Consider the following 22703-nt stretch of genomic DNA (forward strand, 5'->3'; position numbering starts at 1 on the left):
ACTAAAAAGTATTTAAGAAATGCATTTTTGGAAATTATGGAGACAACTACCATGTTTGAATAAAAACTTTAGTTTATTATTACTAAAATTTTACAATTCGACGTTTCGACCTTTATGTCAAGGTCATCTTCTGGAGCGTACAAATATACACAAGAAACAAGCTATACTACAATCTGGTTCGTTAAAGATACTGACTAACTGCTACCACAATTGTTGGCCTGACCTCTGGTGGAAAAAAAAATATATATATATATATATATATATATATATATATACACATCAACGCTAGAGTCCTGTTATTTGTGTTGTCTACTATATACATTAACATCATTCCAGCCAGTTGGAGTGGAATGGTTTCTAATAATAGCAGATTGGCTAGAGTCCTGACTTATGTTGAATCTTTCAAATTAGGTTGGCTGAATGTGTGCCATATTTAAGAAATGCTTATGAACTCTTGCTTGAAATAGTTTGGATATCTAATGAGAATAAATTTAGAAAGAATATTAAGAAGAATGTATAAAATGAAATTCAAGGAGAAGAGATCTAAAGAAAGATCACAGAAAAGGTGAAAAAACTGGATAAGAGAAGATCTAGAAAATAGAAACATGAACTAGTACAGTGTTCATAAAGGAAGAATTTGGAGAAGAAATGAAGAGATCTGTCTGATCTGACAGTTTCTATTAGAATAGTTATTGCTAATGAAGGAGAAGAATTTCATTTTGCCTTCTAATATTACCATGCAAGGCACCTTTCTTTCCTACTGCTTGTGATCTTGGTGATCTTCTTTTTTCCTTTTTATGCCCTCCACAATATTTTTATTTTATTATTATTATTATTTTTTTTTTTGCAGCTCCTGCTTAATGATACTACTCATTCATCAAACTACTGCCTGATAACATTGAGAACTGCACTCACTGTGTTAATTTGCTGATGTATGTCTTCCACATCATATCTTGCAATAGTGCAGCAGTTCTCTACATTGTGGTTGTGCCTTCACATTTCCACTTTACAATCATGTTACCAACTGTTTAGGAGGATTGAAATGTCACTGACAAATCTTACTGAAATCAGTGGCAACAACCAATAACTAGTCCACGTTCAAAGTCACTGAGTTCCTTTGACTTACCCATTCTGCTCGTACTTCTTATCACTGAAAAACACACAGCTCCATGCCTCCTTTTATTACCAGTAAGTGAGGTCGTAGTGACATCTAGACGTCAGTTTACGAATTACAGAGAGGCGTCCGAATACCTTTGATCAGATAGTGTACAACTCTGATATCTGTCAGAAAGCCATTTACCAATCCAGTCCCCTTACCTGATATTCAAACCTATATGCATCTCAAATACTAACTTGTCATGTGGCAGATACCTATCAAACCTGTTTGTGAAATCAAAAAAAAATAAAATAAATAACAGTGCATTTAACTCACATTTGCATGTGGAGGTTGTGTTCTGAAGAATCAGCACATACAATAGTGAACAAATTAATCTGAAAAAGCCGAATTTTCATCAAGTTTTTTAGTTCACTATTTCAGTTGAGTGCTGCATGTTTTAACTGTTTCTACGATGTTTATAAATAGTGTGTGTGTGTGTGTGTGTGTGTGTGTGTGTGTGTGTGTGTGTGTTTTTAATAGTGTAAAGAAGTTGATATTCATAGTGTTTTATTCATTTTGTGTAGCTATAAAATGGATATATCTCCAAGAAAGCATTCAAAACTGTGTTGGTTTGGATACTGCAAATGCGATTTTAAAGAGATTTAGGAGAGAAGTACCTTTTCTGCTGACAGAAAAGGAAAATGTAGGTGAAAATAAAAAACACACTTAAGATCATTTACTAGTTAAGAAAAGCAAAATTAATCCAAGATTTTCTACTGTAGACTTAAATAGAGACTTGGCAGCTAGCAGAATTAACGTTTTTGACATGACAGTCCTTCAGAGATTGTTGGAAGCAATGAGGGAGGACTTCCCACAGATGAAAAAAGAAACAACTGTTGATGAACGCTATCTAGAAAAAGAGGTTCCAGTGGTCAAAAGTATACAAAGATTGGACTGTTGAGAAGTGGAAGAATGTCATATTCTCAGATGAGAATCATTTCTTTGTCCAAGGAGAGTAAGCACCCTATGTTCTCAAATCAGTGACTGAGAAGACTTCTCCCACCCCACCTTCAACAAGCTCCTAAACAATCAGCTAAAAAGATGTTCTGGGGTTGTTTACACATGACAGTCCAGGATCACTTGTGCCTGGTGATAAGTGATCACTACATAAAATATGGGAGAAAAGAGTGGTCCTACAGATCTGGAAAGACAAAAAACTCATCTTCCACTAGGATCTCGCTCCTAGTGGAAGATGAGTTTTAAACACTAGTTGTAGTGTTTAAAACATTACAACTAGTGTTTTAAAAACTATAACTAGTTTTAAACACTAGTTGTAGTGTTTAAAACACCACAACTAGTGTTTTAAACACTGATATGCTTGTTATCCTTCAGTGGAGCATGGACAAACTGGTTATGTTCAATGCTACCAAAAGACAGTCTTGCCTCATGTCTAGCAAAAGAAAGCTCAGTTTATATTTCTTTACCCTTGGTAAACAGAAATCACCAGACAAGACCAGATCTCTCTCTCTCTGCTTGAACTAACATTTACCTCCAGCCTCTCCTGGCATGATAGCTTCTTCGGCATCCTCTTGAATGAAAGAGGATGCCGATGCTTCTTCGGCATCCTCTTTCATTCAAGATGCTATTTTACACACAACTAACTCTTAACAATATGTAAATCCCAAACTTGCCCATGCTTGGGATACTGTTCACATGTTTTGGGTGGAGCACGTAAAACTTCTCAAAAAATTGAGGCAGTTCAGAGGAGGGCAGTTCGGCTCATAAACAATTCCTGTCTTATGGATTCCCTTCAATCTCTGTCTCACAGATGCAGTGTTTCAGCTTTGTGTCCATTCTACATGTACTTCAATTGTCATTGCTCCACTGAACTGGTAACCAACATCATTCCTCCACTTTCTATTGCTTGCAGCTATTAATGCAAGAGCAAAACCCTTTACTGTGCAACTACTCTTCTTCCTCCTTCATTCCATGTACCTCTTTTTTCTAGAACAACATACTGCAAGAAGTATTTCAAAACAGCTACAAACTGTAAATCTTCAAAAAAAAAAAAAAAAAAAAAATCTCAGTAAACCTCTTATCTAACTCCTGAGACATGCCACTGATGTGTTTATAGGTCCTTCGACCTCTCGTGTGTGGGATCAGTATATATATATATGTATGAAGATTGATTTACTCGGTTGTTATACATTTTTTTTTAAAAAGAATTGTATGTCTTAAACCGAGAGAAATGGAAAAAACAGTTTATTAGTAGTACACAACTAGTTTCAGCTTTTTAACAGCGTTCGTCAGGTGCACGTTATAAAAGAAATAACCATTAAACATGGAGGAAAAAACTGTAAACATCACGGAAAGTAAATGTGTATATTTAACATTAAACCATTAAAGTCAACGTATTCAAAGCTGTTCCCTTGTTGGCTACATTGTTAGACGTGTGCATGCGTATAGCATCTTGTGAGCGCCAGTATTTGATCACAGTAGAATGACAGTCTGAAAGGTTGTAGCTTAGGTTGTTGTTTAGATGTACAGGGTTGAGGATGATTTCCTTAGATTCTATAATCTTCCTTTCCAATTCGTCATGGCAATGGAAAATGTTGTTAGATTTGTCCCAAAGGATGGTATGGCTATGGTTTTCATCATCAGGATTGGCCGAAAACAAAACAAGGCTAGATAAAGCACTGGCACATGTTCTCTTGTAAGCAATGTCTCTCTCTCTTGTGTTCCTCAATGCGTAATTTGATTGACTTGTCTGTTTGGCCAAAGTAAGGAATGTCCCAGTCACACCAGAATATTTAAGATTATGATGACTAGGTTTTGAATGGCTTACTAGAGAATGAATTTTTGGAAGAGGAGTAAATAAAGTTCTTATGTTGTATTTTTTAAGAACCTTGGCTAATTTGGAAGAAGCAGAGCTTATGTATGGTATAGAGATATTGCCTTTTATATTATTCGTCTCTTCATTATGGTGATCAGGAGGATTAAATAGGAATTTTTTAGTAATCTTTTGAGAATATCCATTTAGTTGAAAAGTAGATCTAAGAAAATCGATTTCTTTATGAAGTTCAATCGGGTCATCAAGAAAAGAGCAAGCTCTATCTTGCTCTTTAAGTAAAAATAAATAAAGTAAAAATTATTCCAAATTTCTGAGGAGGATAATGATGGGATTGACTATGGAGATATCTGCTGGTGTGGGTAGGTTTCCTTACTTTGGCCAAACAGATAAGTCAATCGAGTTATGCATTGAGGAACACAAGAGAGAGAGAGAGAGATATCGCTTACAAGAGAACAGCTGCCAGTGCTTTATCTAGCCATGTTTTGTTTTGTCTACTCGCCGAGAACTTTCAAAAATAAATTCCTCCATCAGTGCACTACGTGATATATTATCTGACATTTTGAACCTGGAGCTATGGGATATCTTGGATAGAATCTCCGACTCGACAGCCAATAAAGAATTCGCTAAAGTTAAAAACCGACACCGGAAAAAATTTGAAATCCTCCAACAATGCAATGCTACGCAGCGGCCACAATTCCATCAAGATGGCGGTGTTGTGAACCTATCATCGACAACCTTATCCAAAGAGGCCACGAGTGCATTAAATCTTGGACACAATTTTGCCATTACTCCTAAAATTGTGCCTAAAACCAAAATAATGGCTTCCGTTGAATACGGGATTTACCACTTGGCTCTAGCTATAGCCAATAATATTAGGTTAGACGTGGCCAATATCCTTATCCATTCTAAGCCTCCCAAAAATAATATCTCACATAAAGAAATAATAGCTCTAAAAGAACTACGCAATAATAACCACATTACAATAACAAAATCAGACAAAGGTAACGGCACTGTAGTAATGGATACAATAGAATATGAAAGCAAAATGCATACACTGCTCCAAGACCGGTCTACATATCAAATCATAAATCGAGATCCCACCAACTCACAAAAGAATAAGGTGTGCAAGTTATTGAACAAAGTCACTTCCTGGCCAAAAGAAATTGTCAAAAAACTCAAACCCTTGCACGTTAAAACACCCAGAATGTATAGTGCTCCTAAAATACACAAACAAGATACACCTTTGCATCCTATTGTAGATAGTATAAACAGTCCTACATATAAACTAGCTAAACATTTAGCCAAATTACTAACCACTTACACAAACAATTCTTCTTCTTTTGTTAAAAATTCTACCCACCTAAAAAGTATTTTAGAAAACCACACCTTAAAAGTTCAGACCTAATGGTGAGTTTTGATATCACCTCATTACATTATTCATTAATGTACCACTGATTGAAACACTTAACTTACTAAATTCACAATTTCCCCCAGATATATTTCAGCTATTTAAATTCACAGTACAGGCAGGTTATTTTACTTGGAAAGGGAAAATATACAAACAGTTAGATGGGACAGCTATGGGTTCACCCCTTTCTCCCCCTTTAGCCAATTTCTACATTGATCATCTGGAAAAATTAGCTATCAACACAGCCACTCTCAAACCTAGTCTCTGGCTATGCTATGTTGATGATGTGTTTGCTATTTGGCCACATGGCCCAGACACATTGAATACATTTTTAGTGCATCTAAATAGCCAGCACCCTAAAATCCACTTTACAATGGAACTAGATGCCAATGACTGCCTACCCTTCCTGGACACACACACACTGATCACACGTCTTCCAGAAGGTTCCTTATCATTTTTGGTTTATAGAAAACCCACACATACAGGGAGATACTTACACAAACAATCACACCATCACCCTTCTCAACAATATGGTATCTTAAAAACACTAACCCATAGAGCTAGAGCAATCTGTTCCAATGACATTGCTCTCACTGCTGAACTTTCTCACCTACGACACACCTTCTTAACCAACGGTTATAATCCCCATAAAATAGATAGCATACTAAATGCTACCCAGAAATCTCCTCTATCTACCACAGAAGACTACAACAAAACTATCGCCATCCCATACATTAAAGGCACATCTGAAAAGATATCTAGGATGCTTAACAAACACTAACTATGCACAGTATTTAAACCTTATATAAAATTAGCAACTCTCATCCGTTCACCTAAGGACAAATGCACTCCTTTATCACATCGAGGAGTATATGAAGTGCCCTGTTCTTGCCATCAAGCCTACTACGGACAGACAGGAAGAACTGTGAATATCCGCCTCAGTGAACACAAAAAATATATCCGACACTTTCGCTATGGCAAGTTCGGTCTGGCAGACCATGCTTTGGATACCCCTGCACACAGGATCAATTGGAAACAAACAAAAGTAATGCACAGAAGCTTCTACAAATCAGAGAGGTTGTTCCTGAAATCAACAGAAGCTTTAAAACATACTCCAAACCTTAACAAGTATGGCTGTATAAATCTACCAAAGATTTGGGAGACAGTCATCTTAAGACCAAATTAACATTTATTACTTTTATTTTATTTAATTTTTTCAAACTTTCTAAGACTATCATTTGGACTACTATTTCAAAACTTTGCATTTTTTTTTTTTTTTTAACCTAGATGGCACCATATTAGGCCTTTAGTCTTGTGTTGCACGCTGCAATTACTTTTACTAGCCCCACTGTTATTACACCGGATTGTGGTTGTTTTGCATTTGTAACAAACTTTGTGTTGTGTGCTCTGAAGATGCTGGATATAATACCAGCGAAATATTAGCTTTTAAGTTAATAAATAGTTATTTTCTTAATCATCTGTGTCCATATCACACCGTGAAATCTATTACAAACATCTATCTTGCTCTTTTAAGTAAAAATAAATAAAGTAAAAATTATTCCAAATTTCTGAGGAGGATAATGATGGGATTGACTATGGAGATATCTGTTGGTGTGGGTAGGTTTCCTTACTTTGGCCTAACAGATAAGTCAATCGAGTTATGCATTGAGGAACACAAGAGAGATATCGCTTACAAGAGAACACGTGCCAGTGCTTTATCTAGCCATGTTTTGTTTTTGGCCAATCCTGATGATGAAAAACCGTAGCCATACCATCCTTTGGGACAAATCTAACAAGATTTTCTGTTGCCATGACGAATTGGAAAGGAAGATTATAGAATCTAAGGAAATCATCCTCAACCCTGTCCATCTAAACAACAACCTAAGCTACAACCTTTCAAACTGTCATTCTGCTGTGATCAAATTCTGGCATTCACAAGATGCTATACTCACGCACACATCTAGCAATGTAGCCAACAAGGGAACAGCTTTAAATACATTGACTTCAACATTTTAACGTTAAATGTATACATTTACTTTCCTTGATGTTTACAGTTTTTTCCTCCATGTTTAATGGTTATTTCTTTTATAATATGCAACTGACGAAGGCAGTTAAAAAGCTGAAACTATTTGTGTAGTACTAATAAACTGTTTTTTTTTTCATTTCTCTCGGTTTAAGTCATTCAATTCTTTTTTAAAATATATATGTATCAACTAGTACTAATTGTCTGAGTACAATAGTATGTATAGTTAGTATGGGGAAAAAAAAAAAAAAAATATATATATATATATATATATATATATACTGCTGGATGAAGGCCTTTCCAAGATTACTCCAAAACTGTGTGTCCATGGCTCTCCTTTTCCATGCAAATCTGATGATATCATCAATCCACAGTGATTTAAGTCAGCATCATTGTCTTTTTTTTCTTCTCGTGGAATCCAATCCAGTACTTCTTTTATCCATTATAGATCTTGTCTTCAAGCAGTATGCTCAGCCTATTGCCGCTTCAGCTGTTCCACTCTTCCTATGATGTCAGAGACTTTGGTTTGGTTTCTTATCCACGTATTCCTTTTGTGATCCAGTCTTGTGATACCAAGCATACTTCGTTCGATACTAAATTGTGTTGTTCTTAATTCTGAATTTCCTTTGCAAGTCTCTTTGAAAAGAAAAAAAAAAAGATATATATATATATATCAGCTAGTACTGATTGTCTGAGTGGAATAGTATAAGAGTGCTCTGAAAAGTTCTCAGCCTCGACTGTAGATGGCAACACTATCGGCAAAATGATTTTTTTTTTCTAAGTTGGTACATCTGTCATAAGCATCCATGTGAAATTGCAAGTCATTTTATCAAGTAGTTTGTTTTATACAATTGTCTGTATCCCTTGAAATGGATAAAATTGGGTATCACGCAGTTATAAAATTCTTTGTAAAAGAAGGTTTAACACCAAAAGAAATTTATTCAAAGTTCATTAAAGTTTAAGGGCACTCTTCTCCTTCATTTTCGACAATTAAGAAATGGGCTGCCGAATTCAAATGTGGCCGTACCAGCCTTGAAGATGATCTACATGAAGGACGTCCAAAAAGTGTAACAGCACCAGAAATCATTGATCAAGTGCATGATATGGTATTGGATGACCGGCGAGTCAAAGTGCGTGAAATTATGAACTGAAATGAAAACCAATCAAGGAGATCAGAGAATGATTACACTACAATATTTCCCAGGAAAACCTAGAATGAAGTGGATACAAAACATCAAGAATATAAGTGGTGTGAACTCTTGCAGAAATTTTAATAACTTGACTGCTGACTGGAAAGCTATTGTTCATGGTAGCCTCAGCCTGTTGATGATAATGATGCATAATCCTCTGGAAGTCACTTTATGTATACATATAACAGCATTATTCTGGATGGACTGATTTTAATGAAAGTTACTATTTCGAGTAGTTCTAAAATTTGATCAGCCACCTGTTTATGGAACTCTAAACAGAAGTTATATGTTCAATTATATTGTCAAGAGTAATAATGGACTACTACCTTTAAGCAATAGAATCATCGTCTATTGCTTAAAGGTAGTAGTCTTAGGCTTTAAGAATTTATTGTGGGAAAAATCAAAAACAGCATAAAATACACATTTTCTTGCATTTTTCTTTTATTATTTATCACAGCTGTTACTGTTTTAAGATTTTTTTATTTTATAATATTTATTTATTATTATTATTAATGAAAACCAAATAGTTTTTTGATAGTTCCCTTTAAAGTTGCCCAGACTTATTTGAGAAAATTTTCTTTTTCAGTATACAGTGTCAATGCTTTCTCTTCCTCCTGTGATAAATGGACATCAGCAACAACCGCTTCCTTCATCACATATGCATGGAATTGGTGATGGCATGCACAAAAAAAGTCCACCTATCAAACCCCAGCTTGCCTCAGGATATGGAGATATTATAGTTCCTGATAACTTATCAACTGCAAGCATACTTAATCCAGCAGCATCAAAAGTTGATCATGTTTCTCCTCCCCCTGGGCTTCCTCTACTTAATTCATGGATGCAAGGTAGTTGTTCAAAGGGACTACTAGCAGAAAAAGAAAATGTTTCCCTTAACACATTTCCTGAAATGTCACTTGGAAAACTGGATGCTAATAAAACTGAATTATGCCTCTCTAACCCCATGTCCAATAAAAAGAATGAAAAACCTTCAAAAGGTAGCTGTTAATAAGTCATTTCATATTGCATTACATATTTTTTCCATAATTTATTTTTACAAACTGCAGTAATGTCAGATTATATATTTCATTGTTCTAAAGAAATCTAACTGCATCAATTCACATATATCTTATTCTTCCTCTTGATTTTTTTCCTTGTCATCCTGTATCAAACATCTGTTTTGCATATACAAAATGCATAATATTAGCTGTTTAGTAAATATTTGTTTTGTTATTGTTACATTATGTTAAAGAGTAATAACTGCAAAAAACTTGCTTCCTGATAGGACATCCAGAGAATTTCCTATCCACACACATCATGACTTATCTCACAGCCCTCATCACAAAATTAAATATATTACTTATAAAAAAAAAAAAATAATAATAATTAAATAAATAATAATAATCAGCTAACACTTTTTATTACCTTTTAACCCTGTCTAACTTTTGGAGACTGAGTGGGCAGTTCAGTCTCCACCAGTAGCCAATCAGAGATAACTGGCACATGACTATCAATAATTATAAGCAGCAACTGATGAAGAGATGGGTAAACAAGTGTCGCCATCTCTTAGTACCTAACTCTAACAGGATATGTTACTTCTGAAATAATGTGGGTTCTGCAGTCGATTTTCTTGAGTTTATGGGATGAAATACCCGAGTTTCCAGGAGAAAAAAACCACTTGCCCATGCTAGAGATCGACTAACTCAAGAACTGGTCGAAGTTAGGCTTAGTAAGGTTCCTCCAGGCAGGGACTAGACTTGAACTTCAGTCTCTCTTCGAGCAGCCTAGCACAGAGGATGTAATCATCACTTCCACTGAGCATTATAAAAAATTATTTAACATTACAGTGTTTTCAAAATATTATCACTAAGCAACAGTTTGTTGTTGGTCATCTATAGCTGTTTTGAAAAATAATATTTATTATTATTTCAGGAATTGATACATTGGATGATTTTAATGATTATGGAAGTGACCAGTTCTTATTTCAAAATATACCTAGGAGTGAATCTGCTTCAGCTGAAAGCTCAAGAACTCATTCTCCACAGGTTAGTTCTTATTAAACTCAAAAATAATGTATTGTTGACTTCACTTAAAAAAAAAAAAGTGGGACTACAAAAATTACTGTTGATCTTCTGTATAGTAAGTTTGGTGGCTTAATAATAATGTGCAAAATGAATGATGGCTTGGAAAAATGCATGGGGGTTAGGGCAATTCATTTCCCAAGGATCAATTAGAAGGTAGTTTATATATTTGAGAATATTTTCTTTCCATAACAATTATTAATAAATATTCTTAATTGATTATATAAAAAATACCTTCAGAGTAATTGCTTTACAAACAAAATTCTGCTATCTATGAAAAATATTTATTTTATATAAGAGAGTAATATCCAAAATATAGCATTTAATATTTTTTTTTTTTTTGGTTTCATCAGCATATGAATTATTATTCTGAACACGAATGGTTCTCTATTACACATTCACTATGAATAATATATATATATATATATATATATATATATATATATATATATATATACACACACACACACACACGCATACATATATGTACATAGATATTCCTTGTGGATTTTTGGCATATTTTTTTCATGTACCACTTCATTGTTGGGCATGTGCACGCATTCATGATCTCATGAACACCAAAGTTGGATAGCAACACAGAAATTCACAAAGAAAATTACTCTACTTAGACCTATTATAGAAGGCATTGATTTTCCTACATATAAGCTCTCAAAATATTTGGCCAAAACTCTAAAATGTTTATCCAGTTCGACCTCCTCCCCTTTCTTCAAGAAGTCTGAAGATTTTGTTTCAAGTGTCAAAGACTTACATATTCTAAAAGATGAAATGATGGCTAGGTTTGATGTTGTTTCCTTCTTTGCGAATGTGCTTACAGAGAAAGTTCTTTTAAAGGATAAATTATGAAAAAAAAAATTTATCTCTATTGACCTATTGTGTTAATTCTGCTTATTTTCTTTTTAAAGATATTATTTACAATCAGTCCTTTGACTTAGCCATGGGCAGCCTTTATCTTCCATACTAGCAAATTTATACTTAAGAAACATTTGAAAAAAACTATCTCTTCACTCTCATTAAACCCTGGGTAATGGAAGAGATATATATAGATGATATTTTCTTAATCTGGAGTTATGGATCTGATTCCTTAAAGGAGTTCCTAGACCATCTCAACAGTCAACACCTGAAAATTCAGTTTACTTCGGAATTAGAGATTGATGGTTCTCTCCCATTCCTGGATATCAAACTGACTCATATGAAAAATTGAAAATCTCCATTTATAGAAAAACCACTTCATGCACAATCTCATCATGATCCACCTCAAAAACTTGGTATTATCTCTATGCTAATCAAACATGCTCGTTCCCTCCTCTGTGAAAGGATATCGACAAAGAACTACAATTTCTTCTTAAAACCTTTCAGAAAAATGGTTAGTCTAAGCTGACAATTAGAAAGTTACTATTTAATCCACCTCCTCACCATATTGAAGATAGATATTATGTAAAAGGCTAGGTATCTCCACTGTGTATCAGCTCCATTTCTCTTAAGTTAGCTAAAGAAGCCTGGATTTAATTTTTTTCCTGAAGTTCTTAAAAAAATTTTAAATCTGGACTTCTTTCACTCCTTTGCCCAAGCACACATAAACAAAAACATAACAGTTAAAAATATAATGGCATTTACTGTTTGATGCAACTGCAACATACCCTGTTTTGATTAGATTGAAAATTCCATTGAATTACACCTGGAAGAGCAAGCATATGAGAGACATCACATATGGCAGAACTAGAGCCAACACTGTCTGATCCTCAATTCTGTTTTCACTAATGATGAAAACTGTCACTCACCACGTGATGGAACAAATCAGAGAACATGTTTAGATGCTATCACGAACTCGAAAGAAGAATTGTGTAATCTAAGAAATCGTCCTCATTCCAGTACATCACTCAACACTAACCTCAGCTATAATCTCTCTGATTGGTCACTGCACTGCTATCCAACTTTGGCTTTCGCAAGATCATGAAGGCATGTTCGCTCACAACAATGAAATGGTACAGAAAACACCTTCAAATATCAATATGTTGCTATTTTAATTTATAGCTATTCTCTCACAACGTTTGTTTGTATTTATCGCTTATTCATGTAATGCACCCGATGAAGTCTTCTAAGAAGACGAAACTAGTTGTGCAGTTTATTTAAATATAGTGTTTCTATTTTTATCTCTTGGCTTCCAATCATTTAATCTACTTCAAATATACAGGGTGTGTTCATAAAAAGACCAAACTTTTGCTAAGACTTTACTGCTCATTTTACAACATTGTAAGCACTGTCCCCCTTCAAAGTATTCCCCTCTACTGGCAATACCATTCCCAACATTTCTTCCATTGTTAGAATGCTTCCTGGAACGTTCAGTTCTCTTATTGTATTTTCCTGAATCTCCTCTATGGTTTGGAAACGATGTCCTTTCGAAGTGGTTTTAAGTTTGAGAAACTACGTCTGCTGCGGCCAAGTCCGGAGAATAGGGTGGATGGGGTACAATGAATGTCTGATGTTTTGCCATATAACTGCAGATGAGGAGCAAGCCGTGAGCCAGTGTTTTGTCGTGGTGCAACACCCAAGTCTGGTTTTCCCACAATTCAGTCCTCTTTCGGTGCACAGCATCCCTCAAATGCGCTAAAACTTCCTGGTACCACTCTTTGTTTACCATCTGCCCACATGGTACAAATTCATAATGGACAATGCCTTCCCAATCAAAAAACACAACCAAATCACCTCGATCTTTGACCGACTCATCCATCGATGCTTAAACCACTCATAGCACTGTGTTTGGCTCATACAGTCATCCCTGTATGCTTGGTTAAGCAATTGAAATGTCTCTGTAAAATTTTTACCAAGTTTGCAGCAAAATTTCACATACCCATTGTTCTTCAAACTCTTTCATTATCGCTTTGTCACTAATCCAATGAACAGCTTATGCATCTGCTCACTTCAGCAGATGTAACTTGATGACTAATGCTCATAGCAGAATGGGACAAATGGCAGTTTGTTTTCAAAACTTGTTGCTAGGTGTGCTCAATTGCTGCAGCGTTTGGTATTTTTTTGAATGTGCCTCATATATATATATATATATCAACTCCACACACAACATCTATAATACAACAGTGCTCTAGATGGGCAAGTGGTTAGACAGAGAGAGAGAAGTAATCTGTTAATGTGTTCGTAGAACTGAGTGTTATATTCATTAAGGAAAGCAGTAGAAAGCTGTTACAATGACACAGAATGAAGGAACAGGATGAGAATTTGGTCAAATAAGTTTGAAACTGAATCTATGCATGGATTTTGAACAGCAGCTGTCCAGGTTTGTACGATTAAAGTGAAGTAGAGGAAGTGGTGGCCACTTATTATTATTATTGTTCTGGGAAACTCCAAGGAGTCGACAGATTCATTGAGGGAGGCCCTAACATCATGTCTGGAACAACTATTCAACATTCACACAGTATCTATCATATCTTGCCTTGAACTCATTCACAGTCGTAGCACCCACAACAGACTCTGGAAGCTTATTCCACTCATTCACCACTCTCCAAGTAAAAAACCTAGCTCTAACACCCTTGTCAACCATGCTCTTGTCCAGCTTCCATGCATGGCCCCTAGTCCTCCCACCACCAGTCATATTTTCAAAAATATCTTCTGGATCAATCTTATAAAAACCCTTCAGTAATTTGAATGTCTCAATCATATCACCCCTCCTTTGCCTATCGTCCAATTTCTGCAACCCACAAATCCTCAACCTATTCTCATAAGGTTCATTCCACAGACCTGCTATCATCTTGGTCACTCGTCTCTGGATCCTCTCCACTTCCTCCCCATCACGAAGAAACCCTGGTGCCCATAACTGGGCACAGAAGTCCAGATGGGGTCTTATCAAGGCTCGATACAGAGGAACAACAACTTGTATGTCTCTGCATGTTAAAGTATTTTTCATAAGCCAAGTGATTTGGTGAGCTGTTTTAGTCACTTTTGCAATGTGCCCCCTAAACTTCAACTCCCTATCCACCAGCACTCCCAAATCCCTGGCCTCATCAATCTCCTGGAGTACGGTTCCACCAATGCGATATACTGCTGCTATTCTTTTCACCCCAAAGTGAATAACCTTACACTTTGCCACATTAAACTGACATCCATTTTTCCTAGCCCAGTCCTCCAAACTATCCAAATCATCCTGTAAAATTTTGACATCCTGTGCACTCACAATTGCTCTACCCAACTTTGCATCATCAGCAAACAAGTGAACACTTCCTCTCAAATCCTTTCCAATATCATTGATGAACAAATTGAAAAGCAGTGGTCCAAGAACAGAGCCCTACGGCACACCACTAGTCACAAGACGTCTTTTTGACTCCACTCCTGAATAGACCACTCTCTGATATCTCTCCTTCAACCCCCCTCCTATCCATCTTACCAACCCTATATCTATCCCCATCTGCTCCAGTTTACTGATTAGGGTTCCATGTGGTGTCCTGTCAAAGGCCTTGGCAAGGTCCAGTAGTATCACTGTAAACCCATTACCCCTATCCAGTTCAGTCGTCACTGTGTTATAAAACGTGAGCAAGTTACTGAGGCATGATCTACCCTTCACAAAACCATGTTGTCCCCCATACAATATCCCATTTTCATCTATCCAATCCTGTATTCTTTTCTTGACTAATTTCTCTAAGACCTTGACAATGATTCCTGATATGCTAATCGGTCAGTAATTTACAGCAGCAGTCTTGGAACTACCTTTATGCAGTGGAACTATTTTCCCCTCCTTCCACCCGCTCGGGACTAACCCAGACCCGAGACTCAAATTAAACAAAATGGTCAAGGGTACTGACAATTCTTTAGCTGCTTCTCGTACTACACGAGCTGGTATACCATCCAATCCCACAGATGTATTGACATTGAGGTTATGCAATAGACTACTCACCTCCACTTCATTCACCACAATTCCCGTATAATCTACTGGTTTATTCGTTTCTGCAATGTCACCACCTGGATGATATATTCTTGCAAAGTGCTCACTCAGTAACTCAGCTATCTCAACTGTTTCAGTTACCTCCCTACCATCGGCATTCTTTAAAATCATTCTGCCATGTACATTTTTCCTTTTACTTGCTACATATCTAAAAAACTGTTTAGGATTCTCTTTAGCCTGCATGGCCAATGTTCTTTCGTAATCCTTTTTTGCTTTTCTTACCACACTCGTCACCCTTCTGGCCTGCGCTTTATACCGTTCGTGTGCCTGCCGGTCACCTTTCTCCTTAAATTCCCTCCATAGTTGTTTCTTTTTTTGCAGCTCAAGCTTACTGGTGTTATTCATCCATTTAACCACTACTTGATTTATTATTCGGATTCTAGGTATACAGTCAGCCATTGCTTCATGCAAGCACTTCTTAACTACCTCCCATGCACTATCAACTTCTAGTCCTTGCAGTTGTACATGCCATGGCCACTTCAGTTTAACAACATCCATACAAACACCTAAAAAAACCATAATACATCAAGAGAGAATTTATGGTAAAGCCAACTGTGAAGGGACTCAGAAAGAGATGGGATGGGATCATTCTGTTAAGCATATTGGTTAGCCTTCTTCTAGATGCAATCAATCAATCATTGGATGCCTACCCATAGAGTAAGAGCAGTATTCAAAAGTCTTGCGGGTTCAGGATTTATAAAATATTAGGAGTTTAGCAGAATATAAAATAACATGTAGAACAACAAAGAATGCCAAGTTTTTTGGGTTTTTTTTGCAGGTGAGATTTGAAAGTCAATTAATGAAGAGAAAAACATGTTGGGGATTGAAATATCAAAAGTAATGGAGAATGAAACATGATCTTTTTTCCTGAGGGGGAAAAAAAAAAAAAACAGGATTGCGTTTTGGTAACGTCAGAATTCACAAGATAAACTTCATCTCACTTGAGATTGGGAGATCATTGTTTAAGGCAGCATTTGATTACAGATCTTGAATCTGGAATTATTTGATGTTAGTGAGAGAGGGTCATTGATATATAGGAGGAAAAAGCTTAGGTAAAGAACAGGAATACTCCAGCACTGATGGGAAAATCTAGTGAGAGAAACCCATCCACCATGCACACACTCAGCTACCAGACAGTAAAGCTGGCATTTCACTTGCAAAGGACAGAAATGAGACCATAAGATGGTAACATAAAAAAATTTTTGATTCTTGACTTGTTAACTTGATAAGACTGCTTTGATGCCTGACTTATTCACGAGCTTTGGAAATATCAAAAATAAGCGAGTTCTTCAAACTTTTCTATGATTTGTGTCCAAAGGTCAATAAGGTTAGCTCCAGAAGATCTGCCATGGAGTTAGAGTAGTGGAATCCATGCCACAATCACCACTACGTAATTGGCCAGTTTGCATATATAATAGTGAAGTACTTGGTTATTAATTATTTTTTCATATATTTTTGAGAGTAACAACGTGAAAAAAGAGTAGGTTGATATTTTGATGACTAACTTGTATCTCCAATTTTTTTAAGGAACAGGCTGGATAAAAGCTAGATTCCTCTCCACCCCAGTCCCCTAGAAATGGAGATCTGTGCATAGTAGTCAACATTTGGCTGAATCATGGCCTTATAAAGGCATGGGGGGGGGGGAAATAATAACCTCCCTATCTTTATTGATGAATGTGTTGTGTTCTTCAACTTCCAAGTAATCTTCTGAGCTATTTTGCCAACTCTTGTGATATGTCCTCTGAATTTCAAATTTCTCTCCACCATCACCCCAGATCCCTAGACTTATGAATTTCCTGTAAGTCTAGTGTCGTCAGTATGATGCGAAATATGTCATCTTTTCATCCCAAAGTGTATTGCTTTATTTTTTTCAACATTAATTGACAATCTTTGCCCACACTGCTATTTATTCAAATCATCCTTCAAGATATCTATGTCACCTGTATCACTAGTGCTTCCCATTTTTGCATCATCAGCAAACAAGTGAATATTCCCTCCCCCCATCATATCTTTTTTGCTATATCATTAATGTACAAATTAAAGAGTAGTGGTCTAGTACAAAGTGCTAGGCTACTCCACTAGTCACCCTCATTTGCCTTTATTTCACTCCCAATATCAATGCCCCCAACCTCATATTCATCCCATTCGTTCCAATTAATGTAGTAATTTTACATGTGATATTCTGCTAATTGCCTTTGCAAAGTCCAGTATCATAGTGTATCCATTTCGGCCGTAACCTTATTATAAAATGTGAATAAATTAATCTACCCTTTACAAGGTAGGACCTACCCTTTACAAAACCATGCTGCCCCCTATAGAGTATCATCTTCTTATCCACTCACTCCTGAATTTTATTTTCAGCCAACTTTTCCAATGGGCGTGCTTAAGGGTCAGAGCTGTATAACAGAGAGGCAACCTTCACATAGCCTTTAAAAGAATATGGAGAATTTCTCTCTGGTGCAGGACACTAGAGTGTACAGAGAATTTGAAATTGGAAGTGACCACCATTTAGTTTTGAGCAGGATAAAATTAAATTTCATATTGAAAAGAACATGTAAGAAAGTATTAAAGTGAATAAAAGTTGATCAGCTCTCATATGTGAAGTGTAGACTAAAATACACCAACAATATTCATGAAAAAATGGAAGAGGTTGAGAACAGAAATCAAACCTTGGAGATTCACTGGCAAATCCTGAAGAAAACATTCATTGATTCAGCCAGAGAGGCATGTGGTGAGGTTGTCTGCAAGGATAAAAAAATCAGAACTCCATGATGGATGCAGGAAGTTAAAGAGGCAGTGAAGGAAAAGAAGAAATCATATCAAAAATTCTTGGAAAATAAGTCAGCTTGTTTTCTTAGAGAATACAGAGACAAATATAAGAAATCTAAACACTATGTAAAACTAGCTAAGCAAGTCATGAGAAGACTTTGATAAGAACATAAGGCCTGAAATAAATATCAGGAAGGTGCCAATATATTCTGGAGGCTGTTGAAAAACCTCATAAATGGAGATAAGAGTTCTGTAAAAGTAATTAGAAAATAAAGGTGACATGAAAACTGGAGAAAAAGATATTTTTGATGTATGGAATAATTACTTTGAAAAATTGCTAAATGAAACAATCAGTGACAGTACAGTGGGAAAAAAAAACACTCAAGTGGAAAAAAACAGGCAATCAGGAATATATATCCATACATGAAGTAGAAAAACCATCAAAAGCCTGAAATGTGGAAAGGCAGCTGGAGTAGATGATATTTGACCAGAAATGCTTAAGTACGGAGGTATAAAAAGTCTTACAGTGACTGCACTGCATAGTTCAGAAGGCCTGGACAGAGGGATGAATTCCACATGATTGGAGTAGAATTCTCATAGTACGTGCATATCAAAAGGGAAATAAAACTGATTGTGAGAATTAAATAGGTATTTCTCTACTAAGATCTCCTAGTAAGATTTATGTAAGTGTATACTTGAGAAATGGTTGAGAAGGATTGTGGAAGGGAAGCTTTACGAAGAACAAGCTGGATTCAGGCCAAATAGAGGCTGTCAGGATCAGATTTCCACTTCACGACAAATAATTAAGAAATCATTGGAATGCAAAGATCTATATTTAAGTTTTGTAGATCTGGAAAAGGCATATGACAATGTACCAAGAGAAAAGCTATTCAAAAAAATACAGTTATATGGATCGATGGGACATTATTATTATTATTATTCGTGACACCTCCAAGGAGTCTGAAGACTCATCGTGGGAGGACACCTACAACTGTCTCAATCACTACACCATTACATTATATTAAGCAATACTTAGTCTTTATTTGAGTTGTAAGTCAGCAGTTAGAATTGAAGGAAGTACAGGAAGATGGTTTAATGTTAAATCTAGCGTCAGACAAGGATGTATATTATCCCCTCTGTTATTCGTTATCTATATGAGTCACGATATGAAGGAAAGTGGTATTAAATCTGATATCAAAATTAGAAATGTTAATGTCAGCTCTTTGCTTTATGCTTACGATGTTATACTTCTAAATAAATCTACTGACTTACAACTCAAATAAAGCCGAATAATGCTTGATATAATGCCTCCATTGACACCATATAACTATAGCGTTTTGAATAGCTTCTCTCTTGGCACCTTGTCATATGCCTTTTCCAGATCTACAAAACTTAAATACAGATCTTTGTTATATTCCCATGATTTCTCAACTATCTGTCCTAAGGTGAAAATCTGATCCTGACAGCTTCCACTTTGTCTGAATCCAGCTTGTTCTTCACCAGGCTTCTCTTCCATAATCCTTCTCAACCTTTTCTCAAGTATACTTGCATATATCTAACCAGGAACACTCTGTAATTCTCACATTCAGTTTTATTTCCCTTTTTATATATGGGTACTATAAGAGCTCTACTCCAATTATCTGGAATTCGTCCCTCTGGCCAGGCCTTCTGAACCAAATGGTAGCCACTGTAAGACTTTTATACCTTCGTACTTGAGCATTTCTGGTTGAATGTCATCTGCTCCTGCATGCCTGGTCAGTGTTTTTTACCACTGTGCTGTCATCACTGCTTGTTTCATTTAGCAATTTTTTGAAGTAATTACTCCATACTTCAATAATATTTTTTTCTCCTGTTTTCATGTCACCTTTATTTTCTAATTCCTTTTACAGCACTCTTTCCTTCAATTCTGAGCTTCTTCAACAACCTCCAGAATATCTTGCCACCTTCTTGATATTTATTTTCTATATTCTTGCCAAAGTCCTCCCATGAGTTTTGTTTAGCCAGTTTTACACAGTGTTTAGCTTTCTTACATTTGTCTCTGCATTCTCTGAGAGCACAAGCTGACTTATTTACCAGTAACTTTTGATATGCTTTTTTCTTTTCCTTCATTCCCTCTTTAACTTCCTGTGTCCACCATGGAATTCTGATTTTTCTGTCCTTTCCAGTTTGAGAACAGGAACCAAACCCTGGTGATTCAGCCAGAGAGTCATGTCCATATGCCCAGGTCAGAAGGCTGAAGGCAATAATCCAACCATGGGAATGAGGTATAAAAGTCACAGAGAAGCCAAGAAGGATGATGATGTTATAGTATATGGTCTGGAGCCGTTTGTGAAAGTCTGCTTGCTTTTCGTGGATAGTACTAGTACACAATTTTGGAGAACCATGGTTTAGATATGGACTGGGGGAATTTGAACAGAGTGAGGAATGAAAACTTCCATTCTAGTATGGATTATTTCTGTTACAAGATTACAATAAGTATCTGGATCTAAAGAATGAAAACTGTAATCTGACCATGAAAAAAGAGGAGTGAAAATCACACAAGTCCTCTCCCAACATGTGAGGTTGTAAAATGGCTAAAGCAAGGACATTCCATTAGAGACGAAACATAGATAAGATTGTGGCTGAATTGCCAACAGTAGCAGTCACTTGAACAGAGTACCTGGAAGGAGAACTAGTTAAGAAAAGATCTAGAATGTTGGATGAGTGGAGAAGATTGTCAGGAATTCAGGTAGGGAGATGAACGATCTGTTTTCAGTCATTGTTTACATTAGAAATCTCTGCCTCTCTTCTAACTTGTTCAGTTGAAATTTGAAAAAAAGGAGCCAACTAAAATTATGGACATTGAAATCACTAAGAAGGATAACTTCTCTTTGGAAATTTTGACTGTATGAAATAGAGTTTCAAAAATAGAAAGTCAAAAAAGGTCAGAATGGTTTTCAGAATTGGGAGAATGATAGAGGCAGCAGATGAATGAAACAAAATGTTACAAAGAAATTTTAATCCAGGAGGTCAAAAAGGTGAGATTCTAGGTTTTGGAATCCTTTGGCAAGGAATATCAGAATGCACAGAAACACAAGTACCTCCCTTATTATTGCAAGAGGAGTCATGCAGGGTGTAATTTAGACGGTTAAGATGAGCTGTGAAACATGCAGTGGAAGAAATAGACTCTTGAAGTGTATATCGTTCATACAGAGAATATCCAGTTTCCAAACCACAATGTTATGATTTTCTCATCCATTTAATTCCCACGTGATTTATCCTTCATACTCTAAGAATGTTGTTTGATAACTTCATTTAGATAACCTTTGATTTCCAATTAACATTGCACTCTATTGAGGTGGTGTCTTGTAAGCTTATAATAATTACTTGATCCATAGTTCCTTTCCTTCTTTTTGATATTGTGTGATATCTGTTCTGCTGGAGAGACTTCCCAGTAATGGTGATACTGGTCATGTTCTTGTTTGGGGCAACAAGTTTGAGAGTTGCTGTAGTGCTAATGTTGATGAATGATAGCCTTAGCCACTCCCTGTGAATTTATTGTTAGATGAGTAGGCAGCAATGCGTGGCTCCATAGGGAGTAGAGAACTCTGTTTTAGAATTTAACTCCCTTTTCAGCATGAATTCTTCATCTTCAAAAATACCAAAACTCCCTTGCATGACCCAGTGAACTCCAGAAATCATAGCACTATCGAATAAAAAAAATCAAGAAACAAGAATCCTCAGGCATGCATTTAAACTTATTATTTCTAATTGTACATGCAGCATGTCCAATTGGAAAGTACTATACTACTTTTCTTTATTCAAAAGGGTTGGCAGGATTTCCAAAAACTGTCAAAAAATATATATATTCCATTCAAAGCAACTCATCCAAGCAACATCCATAGGTAGAATATGAATTATAGTTATGTCTCCTAAAACACTGAATTATCCTGGTGGAGTCACAGTAGAATGGAACCTTCTTAACCAAATAAGGAAATATTCATAAACAAACATAAACAGCCATGGCACATACTTTTGCTGGGATAGTAATCTGGTGCTAACTATGAATATAATCATTACTTTTGACACCTAAGCTTTCTATAAAAACAGGATATCTAAACTGACCTGTAAGGTATCGAAAATGTACTCATGTATTGTATATGAAAGAAACCAGACATGCTCAAATGCCTGCCACCATGACTGTGATCTGTGCTGGTTATGGCATTAAAGGACATAAAAGTAAAGACTGCACTGCACAGAAGCCTAAATAAATGCATGATGAGAAAACATGAGACAAAGGATTAATCTGATTTTCACCATTCCCCCCATCTTGTAGATGC

At 36.1% G+C, this 22703-nt stretch overlaps 1 protein-coding gene across 2 annotated transcripts in view; it reads left to right on the forward strand.

Annotated features, from left to right (window-relative positions):
• The window catches only part of LOC150094045 (uncharacterized), a 1005660-nt gene that overhangs the window by 906977 nt on the left and 75980 nt on the right, over positions 1-22703 (forward strand). For both annotated transcript variants that reach the window (XM_090412663.1, XM_090412664.1), the window contains exons 35-36: positions 9155-9563; positions 10498-10610. In XM_090412663.1, the coding sequence (XP_090268789.1) occupies positions 9155-9563; positions 10498-10610 (522 nt within the window). The remainder of the gene's footprint in view (positions 1-9154; positions 9564-10497; positions 10611-22703) is intronic.

The sequence above is a fragment of the Typopeltis vanoorti genome, chromosome 23 (assembly GCF_054136105.1).
Source record: "Typopeltis vanoorti isolate ZY-2024b chromosome 23, IOZ_Tvanoo_1.0, whole genome shotgun sequence".
Classification (NCBI taxonomy): Eukaryota; Metazoa; Arthropoda; class Arachnida; order Uropygi; family Thelyphonidae; genus Typopeltis; species Typopeltis vanoorti.